General features: G+C 34.3%; 3 protein-coding genes across 4 annotated transcripts in view; 2 read left to right on the forward strand and 1 right to left on the reverse strand.

Annotated features, from left to right (window-relative positions):
* Positions 1-25,878, forward strand: part of LOC127834498 (uncharacterized) — a 213,288-nt gene that overhangs the window by 119,427 nt on the left and 67,983 nt on the right. The window lies entirely within an intron of this gene.
* Positions 1,311-16,785, reverse strand: LOC127834505 (inaD-like protein). Of its 2 annotated transcripts, none has more exons than XM_052360380.1 (5): positions 16,736-16,778; positions 5,236-5,304; positions 3,886-4,049; positions 2,493-2,654; positions 1,311-1,652 (listed from the first exon to the last, which is right to left on the reverse strand). In XM_052360380.1, the coding sequence occupies exons 2-5, from the start codon at positions 5,249-5,251 to the stop codon at positions 1,455-1,457; spliced, it is 540 nt and encodes a 179-aa protein (XP_052216340.1). In that variant the 5' UTR covers positions 5,252-5,304; positions 16,736-16,778; the 3' UTR covers positions 1,311-1,454. The 2 variants fall into 2 exon arrangements, with proteins under 2 accessions (XP_052216340.1, XP_052216339.1); XM_052360379.1 differs by having other exon boundaries at positions 1,440-1,652; positions 16,697-16,785.
* Positions 19,829-25,878, forward strand: part of LOC127834506 (solute carrier family 17 member 9-like) — a 44,874-nt gene continuing 38,824 nt past the window's right edge. The window contains 1 exon segment of the mRNA XM_052360381.1: positions 19,829-19,954. Coding sequence (XP_052216341.1) covers positions 19,905-19,954 — 50 coding nt within the window. The 5' untranslated portion in view covers positions 19,829-19,904.

Consider the following 25,878-nt stretch of genomic DNA (forward strand, 5'->3'; position numbering starts at 1 on the left):
TAAAGGGGGACAACCAGAACATGTGTCTCTGACTCAAGCCTAGTAACAGTAATTTCCCCATTCACTGATTCATCTTTACCATTGCAAACATGTTAGAAACATTACAAACCAAGGCCTTTACTTTGTCAATGGTTGTTTTCACGTGCTTGAATATCTTTAATTTCAGGTCAAGTAATTAGAATAAGGTCACATAGAATTTTACACTATGGAAGATGACAGTCGTCCTGCACTACTGGCTATGTGACAGGTTTGTATTCAGGCCTTTTCCTGGAGTATGTACGGGTCCGTTGAACTGACCCATTCCAAAAGCAAAATGGTGAAAAAAAATCACAATATGATTTTTTTCTTAATATATATATCCCAAAATGAGAAAAAAGTTATTAATTTTTTGGGAACACATGTCTATTGATTATTATACCTAAAGTTTATTTCAATTACATTAACAAAGTATTTAACTATAATTTATATTTAATAGAATTTTGTTCTTAAATTTGAATTATTATAAAGAGTTATGTAAAATGTGTTTTGTCCCATATCAGTGGACTTTTTGCAAAAAAAAATCCAGATTCCCAAATAAGATTTTTTTCCACAATGGCCAGGAAATATGTCAGGAAAAAGTTTAAGACGAGACTTAGTTTGAGATATAAAGAGTTTTGGTTTTTGTATGGCCCGATTTCTACAACAAGGCTAGCTAATACAATAAAAAGAGGATTACCACAAAAAAAAAACACCGTTACACACGCATGTCATCAGACCTTATGTCCCACACTTATGAGGGCTACCTGTTATGGTTGAGACTTAAGTGCTTTTTTCACCATTTTTTGCATGGGGCTGGTACCCATTTGATTGGGAAAATCATATTGTTTTAACAAAAACTGAGAAATTATTGGTGTATTATATTTTTTTGGCTGACAAATAGATAAAATTTAGAATAAGAGTTTTAAATACTTATTGAGTTTCAACAGACGCATAGTGATATTCTCTATGTGTTAAACTTTATTATAAAACAGGAGATGTGTTTGTTAGAAACTCAATGCCCCCTAGTGCGCCGCTTTGGTGCCATATATTTGATGTTTGTCCTTGAAGGATGACATTGACCTTTCACCACTCAAAATGTGCAGCTCCATGAGATACACATGCATGCCAAATATTAAGTTGCTATCTTCAATATCGCAAAAATTATGGGCAATATTAAAGTTTTCGGACTGACGGACGGACAGACTGACGGACAGTTCAACTGCTATATGCCACCCTTCCGTGGGCATACAAAATAATATGGGGGGGTAACTTTAAAAAAAAAAGCTCTAAAACTTTTAGTACCACCAACACAAAACACCCTTGCATCCACCTTGCGGCTATGCCCCCTGGCTGTATGTCCTTAACATATATGGCCTACATGTTGTAATTAAGACTTAGTTAGAAGTAAAAAGACCTTCAAACTCATGGGGCCTGATTTACTTAAAGGACAAGACAAATAGACACCACAAACACGCTTGCACCCACCTGGCAGCTATGCCCCCAGGCTGTATGTCCTGCACGTATATTGCTGTGTCGCCCGGGTTTGCAACCACACTGAAGCCCAGTGACTGCTTCTCCGGCTTGAATAGTTTAATTGTCTCCACCTCTCGACCCATCGCCGCTGTCTCGATGGCCTGAAAACGGATCATACACAGATTTCATTGGATAGTTAAAAATTTGACTTGTTCTGGGAAAACTGGGCCTAATGCATATTCGTAGTGTCATCCCGATAAGCCTGTGATGTCCGCACAGGATAATAATACACAACAATTTATGCCTAAATTGGATTTTCATTTAGAAGAGACTTCCTTTCAACAAAAATTTTCATAAAAGAGGAAAGTGTCTTCTCTGCTTTAACTGTGCAGACTGCAAAGCTATTATGGGATGACACTTTACGCACATGTATTTAGAGATTTTATTGGATAGTGAAAACAATTATCCTTGTTAACGGAAAAACTGGGCTTAATCCATGTGTGCTAAGTGTAAACCCAGATTAGCCTGTGCAGTCAACACAGGCACTAAGCTCAGTTTTCCCAGAAGGAGGCACAAATTGACTGAAGGCCCATTCAAGCCTGAAAATTTGAGTTGAAGGAACACTGATTATAAAAAAAAATCAGTTCAAAAGAAGTTAGTGCATGAAAGCGTGTTCAATGTTTTATGCATGGCCATTGAAACAAAGTTAGCTTTCAAAAAATGTGTATTAAATTATCACTCTGGCATTTTTTTTATAGATTTTTTTAAGAACATCATGTAGTAGTTTTTTTCTAGGAATAAGACTTAAGATTGTTTTTATAAGTCAAGGGCATAAATGCAATCAAGCTCAAACAAACAATATTTAACCTAACAACTGCTTTCAATATGAATACTCATGAAGCCGATCCATGGACATTTCCAGAGCCAAATACAGAACTCTGCTATCTAAATATTACCAATAAAGCTAACAGCGAAAATCAACACATTAATTGATATGCAACCTTTCTGAACTCCTCATTATAGCTGGGTGTAGCCTGGTAGGTGGGCCTCTGTTCCACTGCAGCCTCAGTTTCAAACACGGGGTTCTCGTGCCCAACAGGGGTCAGCTGCAGCTCTGGCAGGAAGTCTATACTGTGACCCTCAAGCTGTCCACTCTCTGCCACCTGCAGTGACAAGTTGCATAGCTGTTAATAAACTAATTGATGATCAAATTCATAGTTAACAAATACAAGTATGCGAAAATATGCTATTAAAAGAAATTGTGATCATGACTTGTGTGAGTCCTTTCGCTTTTATTATGCGGACCGAGTATGCTACTATGGGACAATACTTTATAGAAATATTTAAAGCAAGGTCTTCTTAGATCGTGGCTCATTTAAATCCATCTCATGGGACAGAACCCAAACAAACACTTCATCTAACCATGCCTGAAGCTGCCATTCTTGACGGATGTGTTCCCAACAAGTATTTTGCGACCGCAACATTGCCCCCCCCTTCCTGCCATTTGGCGTATGCATATCAGCCATTATCACAATAGAGCGACGTTCTGTGAAAACTTGCCTTAATGCATATGCGTTAACCCTTTGCATGCTGGGAAATTTGTCGTCTGCTAAAATGTTGTCTGCTTAATTTCTAAAATTAGCAATTTTCTTCTATTTTTTTTCAAAGAATACTATCAGAATAGCAAACAGTTTGGATCCTGATGAGACCCCACGCTCTGTGGCGTCTCATCTGGATCCAAACTGTTTGCAAAGACCTTCAAAATCCGGTTCCAGCGCTCAAAGGGTTAAGTGTCTTCCTTGATTAGCCTGTGTAGTATGCAATTGTAAATCGTAAATGTTCAACTACTTTCGTGACCAATTAAAATTTTTCATTTTTGGAATAATTATCGGAATTTATCGATGTTGTAATCATGTACTACTGACTAAAGAAATTTGGCAAAAATGAACTTTTAATGTTCGGAAATTTCATAATCTGGTAACCAAGAAATAATGCTGTTGTGAATGAAAACTGCAAGTTGTTAACATTTTTTTAAACAAAAATAACCTGACAGTAAGTCAGACGATCTTGCATTTCACCATGCTTTCACCATGTAAGTTATTGTGGGACAATATATTTAACACACGTTCATGTAAAATGTTAGTGTTCGTGTGTCGTATGAATAGATATCGTTGCAGGAAATTAAAATAGAATATATTGAGCCACAAAAAAATAAAAAACAAGCATTTTGTATCTCATTAAATCGAAGTTACTATACCACATCTAGACTAAAATTTTGGCTATTGCAATGAGGAAAACTTAGGTTTTATGGATTAACTTTATTTTACGAAATATTCATTGATTTTAAGAATTTATAATACTTTAAAGGAGCTTAATTTGGGACTAAAGTCCTACTTGACTAAGTTCATCCAGAGAGTCTTGTAGCACCAGTAGCTGCCTGAACAGGGGACTCTGTAGCATACAGATGAGGGAGCTGACACTGTCGTCCTGGCTGTGGTCCCCGGCCTCCCATAGCAACGTCTGCAGGTGGTCAAGGCACTCGGCTGCACGCTCGCTGTCTGTGAATACAAGTCAGCATTATGATAGCATGTTTTTTTTGTAAAAAAGGATAACAACTCTGTTGAATGTTGTATTGCATGCAGTATTCTTTACTTTGACAAAGTTCTTAGTGAGACTTGTCCTGCAAGCCCATCATCTAATACTTGTTATTAACCGCAATTTTGTGATCACGTGATTCCCCGCAGTGAGTATTCCAGCCATACAAAACTCTTTACAAGTGTTGGTCTATTGTGTGTGCTCGTTTGTTGTTGTTATTTGTTTTCTCACTGACATTGATTAAGGAAGAATTTTGCTTTTTAATATAAAGTTTGAAAAATCTCCATTTGCAATATGATTATATAAAGTAAAATACATTGAAATTTTAACATTTTACTTTAAAATTTTGGATGCTACTATGAATGGAAAAGCATATGGTAAATAAGCGGGTAGTAAATTACTCCACACTTTTTTTATTTAAACCCTGACAACATCGGAAAAAAAATTCTTGCAAACAGAGGTAATTTAGCCTGTGACTGGGGTATTGTATTGAAATCAGGATTTGGTATACTGAATAAAAAGTGTGAAATGTTCTGCAAGGGGATGATCTAATCCGTGTTATTAACCACCATTGGACACAATTGTATCTTAACAATCAGGATCATTTTTAGATACACTTTTCTTTGCATCTATATCATAATGACCCTTGCTCTGGGAAAACAGGGCTTAATGCATTTGTGTATAGTGTCCTTACATTATAGCCTGTTCAGAATCAGGGATAAGACTTTCTGCTTTTATTTAATTTTCCGTTTAACCCTTACAGTGCTGGAACCGAATTTTGAAGGCCTTTGCAAACAGTTTGGATCCAGATGAGACGCCACAGAACGTGGCGTCTCATCTGGATCCAAACTGTTTGCTATTCTGATAGTATTCTTTGAAAACTATCGAAGTAAATGCTAATTTTAGAAATTCAGCAGACAACATTTTAGCAGATGACAAATTACCCAGCATGCAAAGGGTTAAAGGAAGTCTCTCTAAACTAAAATCCAGTCTACAGTAGGTGGAAAGTGTCATCCCTGATTAGCCTGTAGGGACTGCACGGGCTATACTAGGACAACACTTTACTCACATTCATTAAGTCCGGTTTTTCCACAGCAAACCTCATATTAAATCCTTAACTATTGTTCTAAAGGAACACTAAATACTCACCACTTATCATAGACATTCTCTTGTCTGTGTCAAATCGAAAACATCAACTTGAGGAGAAGAAATGCACTCCTGAAGAATAAATAAAAAGACTAACCAAGGTAACTATGATCATTCAATAAATTCATATATAGAATATTAAAAAACAATGCATATACAATATAATTTTTGAAAGCACTCTTACAATATTTTACCCATGTTTTGCTATTATAAAAATAAATATTAAACAGTGCTCCAGTTTGGGCTTATTAACCCTTTCCCACTCAGAAGCAAAGTGAAAATGGCTATGTGCAAACAGCAGAAACCCGAACAGCCTGCGAGTTACTCACAGTCTGTTCAAGTGTAATGCTGTTTGCTACTCATCAGTCTGTATTCAAGGGTTGGAAATGAAGCCTTGCTAACTTGAATCTAATAGGAAAGCACTTCAATTAAATCAACTTTCTAAGGGACTAAACATGCGTGAAAATATGTATATAATTGCTAAAGGGTTATATAAACAAGTACAGCTCTCTGCTGCCTCAAGGTACATTGTTGTTACCCCCCTGCCCCCTCTGAGCCTTTCCATGTCCTTTATGATCTGATTACATTATGATAAAGCAAATTTCATTTGAAGTTTCAATAACAAACTCAGTTTTTGAAGTGAAACTTGTTGTAATAATTACATTTAAAAAAAAATTGTTTATACAAAAATACATGTAATATTAAATACATATAGCATATTACACATGCAGTTAGTTTTTTTTTACCATATTGGACCGTAAAATTCCCAATTAAAGGTTTCCAAACATTTTTTATATAAGTTTGAGATCATCTCCCATATAGCTCTATAAGTTGAGCCTTAGTAAATATAATATTCAAATCAGTCCCAATATGGTGAAAAAACAAGCAAATTCGTTGAATTGATATCCCCCACCAATATACTTTTGGACACAAATATTTCTGGACGGATGGACAACGCCAACGTGCATCATCCTCTTATCTCTTTATATACTCATACAAAGTTTCAATAAAATCCATCAATGCACTTCCAAGGTATGGCTCCGGACACACAAAAAAAGCATTATTTCAAGATACAAAGGGCCATAAATCCGTTATTATCCAATGGTGTACAATGCCATGTGGCGTGCATCATCCTCTCATCCATATTATATACTAATACCAAGTTTCAATGAAATTTGCCAAAGCACTTCCAAGATATGGCTCTGGACACAAAAGTGCTGGATGGACGGGCAGAAGGACGGAAAGACGGACTGACGGAAGGACAACACCAAAACAATATCCCTCCGCCTATGGTGGGGGATAATAAAGACTGGCTACAGTAATTCCTCTAAGTTTTTGGACACTAAGTTTTCGGACAACCCCTTTTTTAGCCAAAATAATTATTTTTGTGACGCAATATTTTCGGTCATATGGGTTTTGGTCCGTAATTAATGACTCCAATTTTTCGGACAGTATATTTTACAGTGCTATTTTACTAGATTTCTTCCCTGTTTTCTCTTATCTGGGAATCATGAAGTTTTACAACCGTATTAAGGTCATAAAACCTGGCATAGAATGCCCTGAGGGCAATGGACCATTACAATTGCGTTATTGGGTAGATTACATTGTAAACCGGTAATAAACAATGGTTTCACCCAAAAGCCTTTGGAATGATATCGTATTCAGAAAGCAGTATGATTATTGTTGTTTTTTATAACGTTTATATAGTTAATTTATATACCATTTCAGGTAAGAGATTGCAAATAAGTGAAGTTTTATTTAAAGCAGAGAAAGGAGAGTACACCTAAAATAAAATTATTGCACATGTATTAATTAGTTTAATTTCATCATAATAATTAAACAAACAAACATAACATATATGTCTCTTACTTTTTGGACACTCATACTTTGTAAATATTTTTTGTATCTAAATTTTCCAAAAACTTAGAGTAATTACTGTATGTTGATATCCCCAGGTTAATATGACAACGTGTTCTAAGTTCCCTTTTTTACAAAATTATACATACTCCCTGCCCTTTTCAATCCTTGCTGGAGCCCTGTATCCAGATTACCATACAACTCACATACACCTCAGTCCTACTTCAATTATCTATGATTCGTCGCTTTCCCTGATGACTGAATAATCATGTAATGTACAGCTTAATTTACATTTGTTATCGAAAACACTACATGAATCCAATAAAATCCTTTGAATGAATTATTTTCGAAACAAAAAAACACACAATAACACAGAAATGGACTATGAGAGCAACAAAACCACTTAACGAAATGCAAACAGAAAATTTAGGGTCAAATATAAAAATGTTGCATCTGATAAAAGACAGTTGAGTAGATACAACAGTTTTACACTCAAACCTACAAACCATAACAATTCTCTGCATGATAATGAACATAAGCAAAGCCCAGACTGTTAAGATAACAGTCAATTAGCCACAATGTAAATTGACACTTGCCTGTCCTGCTTAATGTCATGAAAGATATTTATTGACACTGTAACCTTGTTCATAAAACAGTATTTTACCTATTTATGTCATACATTATTGACACATGGATGAGGTTGATTTTATTTTAAGAGTGGTGAGGTGAAAAGCTGCCAAAAACAAAATTGTGGATATTTTGAGTGTCAGTCAAATATATATCACACTTTGTTTATTTTCAGCTGTTTTGTAATTGTTGACAATTGAAAACAATGTTTATATACATGCTAAAACAATATTCAAGTAATGTCACAGGGTCATTTATTTGTTTCACTCAAAAGCAAAGTAAAAATGGCTATGTGCAAACAACATAAAACCAGAACAGCCTGAGAGTAACTCGCAGTCTGTTCAGGTTTATGCTGTTTGCTGCTGCTCATCAGTATCTATGGAAACTGCATCTTGGAAATGAAGCCTTTAAAACTTTAATCTAGTAAAGGTCTTTAATTAAATTTAACTTTCTAAGGAACTTCAGTACAGCCAACGCGGAACAAACATATTTCGCGATCCGCGGCGGCAAGGCGCAACAAGTCGATGCCAAGTCGGCCGTTGAAGCCGCGACAGTATGCGGGGCAAGTCACATTTCGCCACGAAGCTTCGCACCTGTCCGCCGAGACATGCCATACATGCCGAGGCAAGCCGCGATCTGCGACATGACGCCGAGTCCATGCGCATCTTCAAATCAAAATCTTTTTAAAATGATTAGTTAGTTAAAGAAATTTAAAAGAACAATTATAATAATATTTAAAATCATAATTAATGTAATGTGGGCGGATTTTAAATAGATAAACTAGTTAATAAAAAAGCAGGCTGTTGTTTTGTTTTTAGTGATTGCATTCTCATGTAAGTGATTGCATTCTCGTGTCTTAAGAAATTGCTATCATCCGGATAGAAACAATTATTATTATAAAAGAATGCAAATAAAAAAAATCAAATGTACAAAAACAAAATACGATTATCACGGGCATGTATTAATAAAATTCCAATAATCATCTGCCATTGTCATTTATAGAATCGGCTAATGTACTTTAAGTTACTTTGTGTGCGTTTATTGCGCCATATGATTATTGTCTTTATATTAAACGATCAACAAACATATTTAATGTTTTGGGTTTAATTTTAACGACAACATGTATTAGCATATAACCATATTTAATGTGTCTGGCCAAGTTAGTTTGTTTCCCGCCCGTAGTGTTGTATGTATTTCACACATAAATGTCACGTCATTATGTTTTGGCACATACACGTGGTCAAGACTCCAGCAGTTGGTGAATTTATAATTGCTTGTTGTTTTTGCTATTATATTTTAGCTAAGACAATTAGCAGTTTAAAGCCACATCAATAACCAACTCTTAATTGTTGTTTTGTTAATTATCAGCTTATTATAACTATTGTTTGACTATGCGTATCTAAAGTAGTTTTATTTTGTTTGTATTATACAGTTGATATCGCTAATCATTACCCGATAATCCCGTATATTCCAGTTTTAAAGCAAATTCCGGTAAATATTTACAATAAAAGCGCTCAAGACACACACACATTCGCAATTATTCTTAAGTATCAAATACATTTTGGCATTTGTTACTATTTAAAAATGTGATAAAATAACGTCCAATCGGGGCATTTTTTGTACACTGAACACGCATAAATCGCCTGACGTGATGAACATGTTTTTATACAACAAAAAATACACCCAAACTTTCCATGCGAAGTTGTACATGTCTGCATAATTTTTCGGGCGCTTTTTATGGAGACAATATTTGATATTTTAGCACTGTTTATTTGACGCTAGAATTTGTTAATGTCGCATTAGCATTAAAATCCGGAAGCGTGTTTCGGATTACAAATTTAATAAAGCTCATTTCAGAATCAAACTAAACATTAACATTTTGCGTAATTTATTCAACGATAATTTGTTAAAGCGCATTAAGTGCCATATCGCTTATTAAAACGTGAAAATAATAAATATGAAAGTAGCGTAAATCTAGGTTTCTATGCTACACAAATGTACATGTAGGTGTATATCATTTCACTCAATATTCCGCGTACGTATGCGGCGGATTTACTCTGCGAAAGTACGCGAGGTTAAAACAGACTCAGCGTCGTTGCGCGGATCGATGCTGAGTGCCTCGGTGATACGCCACATGAACACTCGACACGGCCGCCACGTACTAAATTTCTTGCTGTGGCGTAGCCGCGATTATGTTTGTCGTGTTGGCTGTACTGTACAAACGCGTCAACATACGTATCTAAGTTGTAAAGTGTTAAGACACATCTAAATAGATGAATTTGACCCTTGAAATGATAAGCTCAAGAGTAATGACACTTTAGTTTTGAATCTAAGTAAAAGCTTTTCGTGCAGATGACATGACATTGTATATGTCTTTCATAATAAGGAAAGGAAATTTATTTTTCATTTTTTAATGAGTTTCAGCTAATTGGCTATTAAATTTTGTATATTCATAATTAATTGTGGTTTTCATGCACTTTTGAAAATTGTAGTGTAAGTTAGGACTTTCTAGCCTCTAAGTTTTGGTTGTCTTCTGCAAGTATTTGATAGTTTTATGCGCTGACATTTTTTCAATGTCATTGTAAAGTAAGGCGCCAAGTTGCCAGTTTTCAACCATAATGGGAAAATGACAAATTTGAGCATTTTTTATCAATAAAAGGGACCGAATTGGAATGTTTATATCAACAAATATTGACACAATATAGATACAGAAGACCTTATCCCGGCCATTTTTGGGAAAAAATGCAATTCATGTGCAAAGTCCACCGATTTGGGAAAAACTAATTTAACAAGCAAATTCGTTGAATTGATATCCCCCGCCAATATGCCTCTGGACACTCATACCAAGTTTCAATGAAATCCGCCAAAGCACTTCCAAGATATGGCTCAGGACACACACAAAAGCATTTTTTCAAGATACAAAGTGCCATAACTCTGTAATTATCAGATGGTGTACAATGCCATTTGGCATGCATCATCCTTTTATCCACATAAATACTCATACCAAGTTTCAATGAAATCCGCCAAGCACTTCAAAGATATGGCTCAGGACGGACGGACAGAAAGACAGGTGGACGGAAGGACGGACAACGCCAAAACAATATCCCTCCGCCTATGGCGAGGGATAAATAAACTCTTTATAATAATTTCAGGTTGTTTTTTTACTAAGAAAGTGACGCCGATATTCGGCGTCTTCCCCTACCAGAATTTTTCCCCTAAAAATACCATTACCCCTCAAAAAAAAACACCATGAATTCAAAATCATATTAATTATAGTTATATACTTTGTTAGTTGTTTATAAAATAAATTTGAGATATATTTATCATTAGACAGTTCTTTCTAAAAAAATAAATAATTTTTTACTTCTGGAGGGGATTTTTTCTACACAATTGGGGAAAAATATATACTCCTTCTTGAGGGGAATGGGGCCGAATATTGGCCCCAAATTGCCATAAAACAAGAGGGTCAAGATGGCCTTAGTTTGCTCACCTGAGAGGAGTCGGTTCGTTCAATCTTTACCAGACGTCAAACTTGACCTAGATATTGTCCAGACAAACATCCTGGTCAAGTTTCATCATTATTGAACCAAAACTCTTGCATATGGAGTGATTTTGTTATTGTAAGATTTGACCTAGTGACATATATTTTGAGTTGACCCCCTTACCAAACATCAAACTTTGCTTACAAAAATATATATTAAGATTCATAAAATCTGAAACAAAATTGTGACCTCTAGAGTGTTTACAAAGATTTTGTATAATATAATGAAAATTTGGACAATCTAAAGGCAATAATTATGGCATTAATTATGTGATATATATAAAACCAATCTTTTAACCAAGTTTCATGATGATTGGGCAAAAAATGTGACTTCTAGAGTGTTCACAAGCTTTTTTTACAATATAAATATGAGAAAACTGTCCCCCCCCCCCCCCGGCCGCCATGTTATTCAACTGACCGGAACCATTTTCGAACTCAACTCTTATATCAAGGAAACAAATGTTCTGACCAAAATTCATGAAAATTGGGCCAAAAATGTGACTTCTAGAGACTTCACATGTTTTTACTATAATATACATATAGAGAAAAATGCCCCGCCCACTGGTGGCCATGTTTTTTCACCAATCTGGACCATTTTCAAACTCGCCCGAGATATCAATAAAACCCATGTTTTGACCTACTTTCATGATGATTGGGCAAAAATTGTGACTTCTAAAGGTTTCTTTATAGCCGAATAAGGAAAACTGCCCCCTCTCCCCGGCAGCCATGTTATTCAACTGACCGGAACCATTTTCGAACTCAACTCTCATATCAAGGAAACAAATGTTCTGACCAAATTTCATGAAAATTGGACCAAAAATGTGCATTTTAGAGTGTTCACATGTTTTCACTGTATACATATAGAGAAAAATGCCCCGCCCACTGGCGGCCATGTTTTTTCACCGATCTGGACCATTTTCGAACTCGTCCGAGATATCAATAAAACCAATGTTTTGACCAAATTTCATGATGATTGGGCAAAAATTGTGACTTCTAGAGTGTTTACAAGGTTTCTCTATAGCCAAATAAGGAAAACTGCCCCGCCCACTGGCGCACATGTTTTTCAACGGACCGGAACCACTTTTGAACTCAACCAACATATCATTAAGACAAACATTTTGACAAAGTAACATTAAGATTGGGCACAAAATGTGACTTCTACAGTGTTTACAAGTTTTTTTCTTTTTTTTGACCTAGTGACCTAGTTTTTGACCAGGCACGACCCAGTTTCGAACTTGACTGAGATTTCATTGGGACAAAGCTTCTGACCAAGTTTCATGAAGATTGGAAATAAATGTGGCCTTTAGAGTGTTTACGAACAAATGTGGACGGACGACAGACAAAGACCGGTCACAAAAGCTCACATGAGCAATCAGGTGAGCTAAAAAAACACTGATTGTCAATAGTAGTGTTTTGTTTTAATAAGACGAATGCAATTCTATATATTAAAAATGTTAATTATTTTTTGCATTTTGTCATATCAAATACACTTATAAATCAATTTATTGAAGCAACGGCTTTTTAAATAAAGAATGTTAATCTCAATTATAGAACTAGCAACAAGAGCTGTGTTTGTGAAACACAATGTCCCCTTCTGTGCTTTGAAGTCCCACAGCAGCTTTTTTTGAGAACTAAAGGTCACAGTGACCTTGATCTTTGACCTAGTGACCTCAAACTAAGTTTGATTGTAGATCTCAATGAGAAGCATGCACATGTGAAGTTTAAAGAATATAGACCCAAGAGTTTTCATTTTATGAGCAAGGGTAAAGTTTTTGGACAGACACACACATACAATGACAGACAGGCCAAAAACAATATACACCTTGATCATTCGATCTGGGGGCATAAAAAGCGTGCACACAATTTCAGTACATATAACTTAGAACCTTGATTCTTAAAAATTGTTTAAAGTCACATAAATATGCCTTTGAATGTATTCATTGTTAATGCATTTTAGATATTAGGGCCCTCATTTGACTGTTTTTTTTTCTATAGACTATTCTATTTGACTATTTTCCCCCTTAAAATAGTATACTTTTTCCCCCTATTTCAGCTAAAAATTCCCCTCCAATTTTTTTTTATATATATTTGTTTACCTATGTTGCCAGCTGGTGTCATGCTATTTACCATTGATTAAATGAATATTTATGTATATTACATAAAAATATAGCAATTTTAAGTGTTGAAAGGTTGGTGAAAAGATCTTCTAAAATTCCCCTTTTCGACCAAAACAACGCGAAATTCCGCCCTTTAAGGGCCCGGCCCCAATCCCCCAAAGTGTAGCAAGGACCCTGGATATTGACATAAAATAACTTTTGTGCAGGGTACAACTAAAATGTGTATATAACTCATATCCGCGGATATGACTGAAAAGTGCGGATATAAAAAGACAACGGCTTTTTAAATGTATTTTCCTTTATTTTTGTTATATGAAAATCGTTCTGTGACAAACATACACGACGCTCATGTGTAATGTCACGATCAAATGAGTTTAAAAGCGTTTTTCATTGTCATTTAAATTTTAGTAACTCCAAATTCATATCCGCGAATATGAACCACCAGTCAGAACACTGCTTTTATTAAATTGCTCCACTTTGAGGCAGTCTAAACAGATTTATCACATATTGTGAATTTTTATTTCAACAGTGATTTTTTTCATAAAAAAACTGCACAAAAAACCGCATAAATATTGCCTATATTCGTTCATATTCGCACTTTTCGTTCATATCTGCAATATGAGTCATATACGCATTTTAGACGGACTGGGTGTGATTTCCGGTCTTTTCTCCCCCTGGACGTTTCTCCCCTGGTCTTTTCTCCTCCCAAACCCTAGTTTTTCTCCTCTCAACATTTTTTTTTATTATCTGTATATTTAGGTAGGAGAAAATGAAGTATGTGATTGAAGAATTGTTAATATAAGAGCATTTTAGTATATATATAATATATATATATATATATTTCAGTGAGTAGTGTTATTTTTAATTAAATTTTGTTGTAAGTCTATAAGACTATGAAAGAAATAGTAATATAGCGACATATTATTTTAAGTTTCTGTGTTAGTTTATAAGTTAATGACTCAAAGTTTAAAAGATTTAAACTAATTAAATAAAAATTGATTGTTAATTATTCTTGAATATTTATGAAATGATCAAAAGATGTTGTATTTCACACTTCCTTAATAAGTTTATATGTACTTTAGACCAGGGTTTATTTTGGCCTGATTTTATAGCCGAAATTCGGCTATGTTCCCAATCCCAAAAAGTATACTTTTTCCCCAAAATGTGACAAAAAATTCCCAATTTCAAAAAAAAAAAAAGAAGTCTTATGTGTATTTTATCTCAATTTTAATTCAATTAAATCTAACAAAGTATTATATGATTTTGTTCTTTTAATTTGAATGATTATAAAGGGTTATATCAAATTTAGTATTTCTCTAATCAGTGGACTTTTCGTGTCGAAAAAAAGGCTAATGAGTTTATTTTCCCAATTTCATGAAAATGTCGATAAAATTCCCAATTCCAAAGCCATGGGCTATCTTCCCAAAAAATGGGAAAGAAACCCTGTAGACTAATTGAACTGTTTGATGTCTTGTTATTAAAGACACAATCTAATTAAATTATCACATGTATGATTGATCTGGAACATTGTTGGTTGATAATTAAATAATATAAAAAGGGTACAAAGTGTGAGCTGCCTTTGATCATAATAGAGAAACAAAAAAAAGAGTTACTCATTTTCCCTTTATGTACCATGCACATTTTTTTTCACCTTCCTTATTTCTTTGTAATATGCAAGTGTGTGTTGCTAATATTCAACTTTGAATATGCCTGTCTCTAAGTGTATTTCTTGTCAAAAACGCATGCTTAGAAAGGACTTCGCTATTTCTTGTGATAACTTTGGATTATGGCAGCACATCGGCTGTGGAAATACAAAATTTCATATTATGAGTAAAAATTGATGATTTGAAATAGAATAAAATAATTAGTAATTGAGATGTGTTTCTGTTTACGTTTAAAATATATTTAAACTTTCGCTTAATGTTTTACAAAACTAAACATTGTTTTTGCTGTATGCCAAATTATGAATAAAAATTGATGATTTGAAATAAAATAAATTAATTTGTAATTGTGTTGTGTTTCTGTTTAATGATCAGTTAAAATGAGCTAAAATGTTGATTGGCACATTCTTTCAAATAAACAAGGATGATACATTCCAAATAATGGCACATTCCACCCATGTAATTAAGCAAGAATTTTTCACAAGAATGCCGTAGGGATTCACACCTGACCATTTCCACATCCTGTACATATCCTACCCAGTCCCAATGTCATGAAACAAGTTATTTTTGATTTGACTTTCATTGCTTCATGATCATTTAGAAATTTATATTTTACAGTTTGGAAATATTTATATTAAATTCAATTAAAATAAATTCAAAATTAATAATCAATATTCAAAATTTGGGTTGCTACACATTTAAATCACACACTTATTTTAGCAATTTATTTCAATTTCTATCATTCATTGTGTGATCTAAATCTTTAGCAGTTTAACTTAAAAAAATAATTCACTTGAATAATCTAGTAACGTTTTGCATTTTGTACATAAGTACTTTGGCATAATAAAAAGTAGCTTAGAATATGTAAATTGTTTAAAATAAATGTACATACTTCATTCAAATTAACGTATTGATTTATTTTGAAATATAATTCTTAGTTACTTTATTGTTAATAATTTTTAAGTATTGGCAAACAAGTCTATTAAAATGTTAAAAAAAGATATAACAAAAAAAAACTAAATTTCAAATAAAGACTGTTAAAATAAATTTAACATTATAATGTTGAAATGACATAAACACACTCAGTCTATTTCATTGTCAAATAATGAAAATGAAGCAATGATAAACGTCCCTTTTCTTTTGATGAGCTTGATTGATCACTGATTGAAATAACATTGATAATTCAATCAGTGACTAATCAAGTATATCAATCGAGGTGACAATCGAGGTGTTAAGTTGCAGATTAATCCCCCAGTATGAAATATGCTGGGAGGAGAAAAGACTAGGGTATTAGGAGGTGAAAAGACTAGGGGGAGAAATGTCCAAGGGGGAGAAAAGACCGTACACCCTGGGTGTGCATTAGTTTATTGAATGGTGATATTATTGATAATGAGAAAAAATTGTGGCAGCCCTTCCTAATTTATTCAGCAGATACATTATTTGAGAACTAAACTTCAGGTGCTGAAGACTGTTGTCAGTCTAGGTTTAAAATCCATTATATATTTACACTAAGTTGTAAATAACAAAAATATCCGAATTTAACCCAAAATCCATTTATTAAGTTTAAGAGTTGTCCATAAATTTTATTTAAAAAATGACATGGAAAAATGCATTTTTACATAATTAAGTGTATGCATTTAAATATTAAACCATTAGCTTACCGAGAAAAGATAGAAATGCAAAATAATTAAATTGTTTACAAATTCTGAGATAGTCTTCCGTGTTCAATTATACGAGTACCTGTTTTCCGGTTTACCTATGACGCCACCGGAGTATAAAGGTTACACATTACTAAACTTATGTCACCGATACCGACTGGCCCACAATACCCCATCTGAGTAAAGAAAATTTTATTTTCCGCTTAATAATGGACTTCATACAATTTGTAAAATAGCAAAAGGTAACACCAAATATCATTATTTTGTATATATTTGTCGTGACTAATCTTTGATTTAACACTAGCAGCAAGCGGAATCCATGTCACGCGTGCAGTACATACTGGTATAGCCATAAATTGAACATTTTCTAGGATTTAATTTTTCAATAATAATCATAAATTATGTCATGGTTTAAGCGATAAAAAATATTGCAGAATAATATTCCAAAAGTACGTGATGTTGCTAGTGGAGTGGTTGGTATACCTTCTCTTTTTAAGGACATCCTAGTTTGATCCCCACTAGCCCCGTGTGAGTTTAGTTGGTGGTGTAACCAGTTTCGTGCGCGCCCCCATCAACAACATACACGCAACACAAAACCAGTGCAAAGTTTACTATAGTTCAGACATATAGCGCTTTCCATTGACTTTGGTTCAAAAAGCCTTCTTCCGTTCTATATCTGATCTTTGTGTGAATAGGACTTGGCTGGTTGGACAGACAAATCAAGCGTCTTCACATGTGGTAGCTTCCCCACGTATGGGCCTTATTATATTTGAAACAAACAGGTTATTTGGGGTTTTGACAAGGGCTAATAATGTGATCATAACTGAGACATCATAATTATTTAAACTTGCTCAGGTACTGATGCGTATACTTATTTTTATTATGATTAAAAACAGTTTTCTATTGTCTTGAGTTTTCAAATTAACTGTTCGATTTGAATGATGCAAATTTAGATTTTGCACATGTGTTGGATTCTCACGGAAAATCCATACTCTGAAGATCCTTAAATGCTGGACAAGATAATAACCAGGACAGGAACTATGGCTTTAAATCTTAAACTAGTATTTGACTATTTTCACCTTCAAATCAATATACATGTACAATATCCGGGCATTTGGTTTTGTTTTGATCTAAAAGACGTAATGACTCCATGACTATGTTTTAATAATTCATAAATGTTGTTAGAACTAATGGAGCACCAGACACTGCATTTTTTTAGCTTTTTTAACAGACGTTGTTATCATTATGTCACCTAAATTGTTATACATGTATATGGCAATTACCATCCTATATTAATATACTTTTGCGTGTGTTTGTTCTAGGTTTGTGTGCTTCCTTGCGTAGAAAAAAATGTCTTTCTGTGTAAGATTATTGTAGATTTTAGTATACAGAAACAAATGCAGATACCATTGATACTTCTATATTATTGATGCTTTCTTTTAGAACAACTCTAGAAAATATACTTGTATTGAACATTTGCATTATTAATAAATGATATTGACGTGTTTTCTTACAACCTATTGCATATTACAGATGCGGTATCAAATTCCATTTGTTTTTGGTTCTATAGTGTCATGCCACTAGTATCCATTTCGGAATACCAGTATTCATACCGGAATACCTTTGTTTAAAATGACATGGGCAGGTAAACGCAAAATGTAATGCCATTGTTTCCGATTCAGAAAAGTTCAACAATAATATTTATTAAAGATATGTATAAGACTTTACCGCCAAAACATTCGAAAATGGCATGTCCAGGACAATGATCTGTTCAGACATTAGTTGGCATTTAAATAAATGTACACAATTTTAAAGATACACATTTTTTACATATGTGATACATATATTTATTTATGTCGCATAAAAAGGCATTATTTGCACTAAAATACCAAAGGACATAAGAACATCTTAAATAAACAAAATCATCAATTGGTATTGAACGGATTATTGAATTCAAAATATTGCAATGAAAATCTAAGTCTGTAGCATACACAGTCACACACAAATTTCCTCTTGGGAAGAACTTTTGCGTTTTTGTTTCTGTAATTCGAAAGGTGTTGGCATATTATTGGTCAATTCTCTTAACGCCAAGAATTTCGTGCGGGTTCAAAGGCTATCAATAATTATCTAAAATGTCGGTTTGAACTCTAACTAAAGCTCCATGACATGACAACATTTTTCAAGCCTACCAAAGACCTATAGATAACATAATATCAATAGGTCTTTGGCTGATCCCAAGTGTTCTTATCAGTTTCTCGACCACGTGACCCCACCGAGAGATAGCCCGATAAGGCGCAAAGTTTCCAATCTGTGTTATCTATAGGTCTTTGAGCCTACAGATGTCTATGTGTATGAATTACTTAAATATCAAAAGCGACATTAACTGTTTGTCAGATAAATGTTGCCAAGACTTTGGCGTGCAAACTTTCATTATTCCTTTTCTTGAAGAGTCTCGTCGACACACTGTTTCAATAATTTCCATTAGTTACAATGTAAAGATGTATTTGCTCCAGTTTTTTAAACTGAAATTATCATGTTTATATGTTTTCTTCTTTAACCCGAAATGAATTAAAATGGATATCCCAAGCCGATCAGGAAGCAAGTGGAGATCATCTTATTGTTAATGGTTTAATACATATCCTTGGATTAATAATGTATATGTTGAACACCGTGGGTACAGCACCCTGTGCAAGTCCGCGACGTACGTGGAGCAATAGCGTCTGTATCACTACGGCTTACCCGCATTCATCGCTACAGGTTTAACCAACTGGAGACATGCAACAAGAAGTTTCGTAATCACCAAAATTTGAACAGCCACACAGATGCTTTAGATTGTGGTGGCTGTGCATTCATCAGATAAAACACGAAAAAAGAGATATTTTATGAAAATTTCGTCCAGAGAACCCTTCACCATATACACATTGCGTATTTATATATTTTGCATTATTGTTGGAATGGCAAGTGGACAATACTTAATTTAAATTATAAATTATAAACGGTTATTGCTAAACGGCACATAATTTCATTTTGGTTCGTTTTGAATAAGACACATCTCAGTGCGACCTTTCAACCTGTCGAGATTGTGGTAGGTTGTAACCTCTTTATTATTGGGCATACACTTTCAACAACAACAAACGAAAATTCAACACGTAAACCTAGTGTTTGATAATTTAAACTCTAAATAACACTGAATGTTTTCAATAATAAAGATATGATCGAGGATGATCAGACTGTCACGATGGAAACAAGATATTGGAATAGGTTGGCTCTCAATTCTTAATAAACAGTGATATTTTGCTTTATATTTTAACAGTCTAAGTTGCAATAATAGTTGCAATAATCCAACTCCCAGCTATTGACCCTCCGGGTCCTGGGAGTTGCAACTGGTTTCACGATTTACCATAGAAATGTTACCGCCTGGATTCCGGGGGCTTATTTATTTGTAAAATTAGCAACATAAACTATTTTCTGGCATGAATTAACACAAATAGATATTCAATATATCTATGATTAGCAAATTAAGATAACTTACATTAACAATGTCAGCATATTCCAAAGTAGCCTGAAAATTTGATGTCATACCCTAACCATCTTTGTTTTACTGGAGGCAAAAAGCGCCACCTTGTATTACATTAAGGTGTAGCTCAATATAACCAGAAAAGATTAAATTTTATGGAAATAATGTTGCATTTTATTGCAAACACACAAAAATTATGTTTTTTTCAACATCTGTGAAATTTTTGGTATCAGATTTGACCTCACTAAAATGGCGACCACACCTTACTAAATCCTAAATATTTTTTGGCTGAGGTAAGATACAGTCTTAATTTGAACAGTTTTACTTTTCTTAAAAAACACCCTTTCTGATGATGTATAAAACTTGATAGTTTGATGAAAGAGCAAATTTGGCATTTCTTTGTTACTTACATGATATGGTATGCTCGCAGAAGAAAGATTTTAATCAAAGTTTCAAACACGTCAACCGTAAATGTAAATGTCAACTTGTTTGCATATGGAACAGTTTTTATTAACCAAAACAAAATTAAAAGAACGCACAGGGTGTGTTTACAACAACATGTACCATTAAACGGTTTACCTATATGCAGGGCTCAAGCTAGACTCCAATTTTTGGGAGAAGTCACTTCTCCCTAAGTTCTGGAGAGGGAGAAGTGGAGCAGTTTTAGGGAGAAGTGGATCTTTTGCGATCACCGATGGACCATTGTGAACCATGACCTGTTAATGTGTATGAACTAAAGTAATAAAATCATTCCTTTTAATAAATTTATTACTGACAAAAATATAAGCATAAAAACATTATAAAATAATGTTGAAAAATAAGTTTTATAAGCACTAATTTATCAATTCATACATATGACACAAGAGCAAAGCATAAAACTCAATATATACATGTATGTTTGAATTTGAGCACTTCAGCTCAGTACAAAAGCACTTTTTTACTTATAGTACAGCTTGCGGACTTTCAAGGACTTCTCAAGATTTATTTTGGTTAAAATTACAGACAATAGGAAAATCAGCGTCAGTAAAATTGCGACCCCATCAAATTGTGACGCATTAATATTGTTTAACATGTTAATTATATTAAACAAACCCGATATTAAAGTAGATAAAATAGTATAAATATTCTAATTAAACACTGCCGTTATTTACGATATATGCGTTTAGGAATTTTGTAAACACGGGCGTCCGCCATAATAATTTCGGCACATCGGAACTCAACTTGCGTAAAACACTTGCTCAATTAACAGTTAAACTCCACCACCGTTCTCTGCAAAAGATTTGAAGGCGGAGCTATGCACATGCTATTATTTAATTGGACGATTACCAATGAGGAACAAACACACGATTAGTTAGGACTGTTGATTGCTAGACAAAGGAAGCCAATTTTGTCGGCGAGAACTTTGTCGCATTATTGCTTCAGACAGGAAGCGGCTATCCTTTGCTGACGTCAAACTGTCAAATCACATGGAGTGCAAATTTTCGGAAGACTTTAACTGACTCTTTGTTTACAATTCAATTAAAAAACAAACACTTGCTAACATTAAACATTGGATTAAATCAACGAGTTTGCATGAAATAACAACTTTAACAAACATTACCGCAACGACGCGGGAATTGATCTACCTAGATTTTTTTTTCGACACATTTAAATAACTCTTTCATAGCCGCGTCATGCGATAATGGGTTTTATGCGTTTAGGCCAGTATCTTAAAGCGGGTATATACGATTTTTTATATGTGTTTAATTGTAATATATTGATAAAATATGTTACAATAACACAAAATAGGCAAGAAAAATTATACATTAAAGCCGAATTTCATAAAATAGAGCAAAGACAAATTAGCGCCCCGAGCCGATAATGACGTACATATTTTCCTACAATAACCGAAGCATTGGTCTTTGTATTAGGATCGGAGATAGTGTTCGTGTGTCTTATGAATAGATGTCGTTGCAGGAATTCAAATAAACCGTTAAACTAAGTTTAGATGCACATCATACATGTATGGTATACATGCTGGCGAATTCGGCTGTACAGCCGTTTTCAATTTCAGAATTAAATATCTGGCTTATTCCGCATTTTTCGACAATGTTCTTCTTAACTTTTATTTTAATTTATATTGAAATATATATATATATAGTTTTTTACACAGTTTATATAAATTCATAAATATTTGACAAAATCGTATATACCCGCTTTAAAGTATTATATTCGATATGTGTTCGTGTGTCGTATGAACGAATCTGCACTAAAACTAAATTTATGGTTGCGATAGACACCTATAAACATAGCATATACTGTAATATGCGCATAATATCACTCCAAGAGTTTCGGCCAGCGTATCTTAAAGTATTATATTCAATATTTCACATTACTGCCCCAGCCCTCTAAGCCGAGAGGAACTGTCTTTTTTATAAGGATCGGAGTAAAAGTGTTCGTGTGTCGTATGAACGAATCTGCATTAAAACTAAATTTACATCGTACATGATCAGTTGTCAAACGAAAGTACGCTTGATATTAAATGCATTATTTTTCTCTTTCCGGGATATTGTTTTAGTATGTTGATGCTGCGTTAACAAATATAAGTGTATTAAAGTGATAACACCAAAAATAAACACCGGTTGCTATAGACACCTATAAACATAGCAGATACCAATTAATACATAGAGACCGACATTCTTTTAATCCACATTGTTTTGGGGACATTGAATGCGATAATTGTCATCAATTAACAAAGTGTCTCGCCCGGTGTCGGCATGTTTTCTATTAGCCGAAATGGAGTTTGTAACCCACGCTCTGATTAGTCAGGAGAGAACCCTGCCAAATACCTGTATGACGAGCGCTGTGAATGGTTGCTTATCAATTTTCAATAGGTAATTACTACGCCAGGGGGCGGAGTTTCGTCGATTTGGTCAGTTGATTGACGTCCGCGTGTATTCGGTAATAAACAGAAGCAACTTTGATAGCGCTGCGGATATGATAATTGCCAGATTTTAGGGCGAAGTGGTTATCGCCGGTGCTTTTGATCAGGGCGATTACAGGGAAGCCGCGGCGATATAATCGCCCGAGTCGCCCAGTTGCGTGAGCCCTGATATGCTTTTCTCCGAACATACAATTTTTGTTTTTAAAAAAGTTTATTTTCAAATATTAAATATTTGTTTTAAATGGACGGAAATTTTATATATAATTTGTTCAAATTTTAATTAATACTTCAGGGTTCTCAATAAAAGACAGCCGCCAGCCAAATCGGCCGTTTGAAATCAGAATTTTGCCGGTTGAAAATCACTCAGATTCGAAAAATTGGCAATTGACTTTTCCAAATTTGCGTGTCTTTCTGGTAATTTTGCTCCTTGTTGCTATTAAGCAAAGACGTCGCTTGATTATCTCCCGTAAAGCGTTACAACAACAACAACGAAAAGGCGCAAATTGAAATAAGTCAAAAAGCAGTCAAATATTTTGACGTTCTTTGCATCACATGGTGAGTTGTTGTTCCTGATTGCTTGCATTTTTCAGGGTTTTTTTCCACTTTTTGGGAAGATAGCCCATGGCTTTGGAATTGGGAATTTTATCAGCATTTTCATGAAATTGGGAAAATAAATTCATTAGCCTTTTTTCCACACGAAAAGTCCACTGATTAGGGAAATACTAAATTTGATATAAATCTTCATAATCATTCAAATTAAAAGAACAAAATCATACAATACTTTATTAGTAATTGAATGAATATTGAAATAAAATACGCATTAGACTTCTTTCTAAAAAAAAAAATAATAATTTTTTTTTTTTTTGGGGGGGGGGGGGGGGGAATTGGGAATTTTTTGCCACATTTTGGGAAAAAAGTATACTTTTTGGGATTGGGAACATAGCCGAATTTCAGCTATAAAATCGGGCCAAAAAAAACCCTGTTTTTTGTGTTAATGCAAAGTTTTTGTTGTTGTGAAAGTTTGTTTTAAGTCAGTTATGTTTCAAACTAGAAGTGTCACGCAAAATGTGCATGGTAGACGGACGATCAGGCCTTTTCTGCCCATTCCTGTAGGGCCCAATTTCAGCCCCATTCCCAATCCAAAATGGAAGTTTTTTCCTTATCAGAATTAAATTTCCCAATTGAAACTTTGAGCATCCCCCCTGTCAAAATCTTAAAAAATGACCCTAAAAATCAAGTGCAATAACGTATCCGAAAGTCAAAAAAATGCTCAAATTTAAGTGCCTGGTTGACCATTAAAATAGCCATAAAATGGCCCAAAATGCAGGCAATCAAGTGCTCAATTTTATAATTTTACGGGGGAGCATGCCCCGGACCCTTCTAGAAGGCCTGTTGGTTTCACATTTTGGCCTGTTGGCTCAAAAGTTATTAAGAACCCTGATACTTATGTTAATTGTATATGAATAGCGGTCAGACAACAGACTTTTGGAAGAAACAAAAGGAACGACCCTTCCGTAAGGGAATTATAATACAACATCTACAGCAGCAACATGTATTAGCTCTAAAGCATACAATTGGTTTTAGCCATATACAAAATAGAAAATAACAAACAGTGCCCCAGATAATTATTTGGGAAAAAGGGTTTTCACCCATTGATTTTAAAAAATAGGGTGATTTCGGTCTTAAAATAGGGTGAAATGAGTTATAAAAATGCATACCTTAAAATCATTGCTGATTTGCCCGTTTAATAAAAGCCAATCTTGGTCACTTCAACGTATCCATTCTGATTCAGATTACTTTTATTGAAGCTAACTTGTATTGATTCAATAAAACTGTAAACTATTAAAATTAATTTTAATAAACTGATGTTTCATAACATCTTTAATTCTTGAAACTGTCCATAATATAACCTTTAAACTTAAAAATTTGATAACACGAATGATTTGTCACTTAATTGCACTTGCTTTCTTTGTTAAAAAAGTTTGCAATCGATTGATATTATGGCACAACAATCGCGAACGTCTTTCGGCCTCTCTTAGACATTATTATTTTGTATCGTTATAGAAACTGAAAGGACAGACGCTTTACAAATACATGCACAATGAGCGACGGATAAAATCAGATTGAAAACGCATGTTTGTCGTAAATAATTTGGTCAGATGCAGTAATTAACCATGAAATCTAGTCCGCAGAGCGTTTGAATAACTTTGAATGTTTCCTGCTCCTTCAAGAAGACGCTTGCTGAATAAAAGCGACGTCGCATTACGATAATAATTGCAAAGAGGTTATACCGAAAATGAGCAAAGAATTTTCAATTGAAGCTATTGTATCGTACGCATCGAATTTTAGGAATTTGCGTAAAATTCAAATTGGTTGCGTTTTCAATACGCATGATATTGTATATCTTTGCGTTTTTAAACATTTTAATAGGGTGAAAGACGCAGATACGCAGCTTATCTGGGGCACTGAACAAAAGTGTAATGCATGGATTACATCATACATGTATAAGAATTATGATTTCCCAAGGCGATTTTAGCCCAGCGGGCTAAAATGCGTGCACTTGAAATTCTCACAAGCGCTTGCTGTCTGCATTCGGCCAATGTTCAATCAAAACATGCACGCTCTTATCAGCGGGGTGTGCATAAGGGGCTTAGATAACACATATGAACGATTTACGGGTCGTTCATGGGGATCAATTATGGTGTATGTCCCCTAATAATGGTCGATAATGATCTATTATTACCG

This window comes from Dreissena polymorpha, chromosome 6, assembly GCF_020536995.1.
Source record: "Dreissena polymorpha isolate Duluth1 chromosome 6, UMN_Dpol_1.0, whole genome shotgun sequence".
In the NCBI taxonomy this organism is placed as follows: Eukaryota; Metazoa; Mollusca; class Bivalvia; order Myida; family Dreissenidae; genus Dreissena; species Dreissena polymorpha.

Coding starts and splice junctions, on each gene's coding strand:
- LOC127834505 (XM_052360380.1), bottom strand. Junction 2,655..3,885: donor CTCTGGATGAACTTAGTCAA/GTAGGACTTTAG, acceptor TTGTCACTGCAG/GTGGCAGAGAGTGGACAGCT. Junction 1,653..2,492: donor ATAATGAGGAGTTCAGAAAG/GTTGCATATCAA, acceptor ATCCGTTTTCAG/GCCATCGAGACAGCGGCGAT.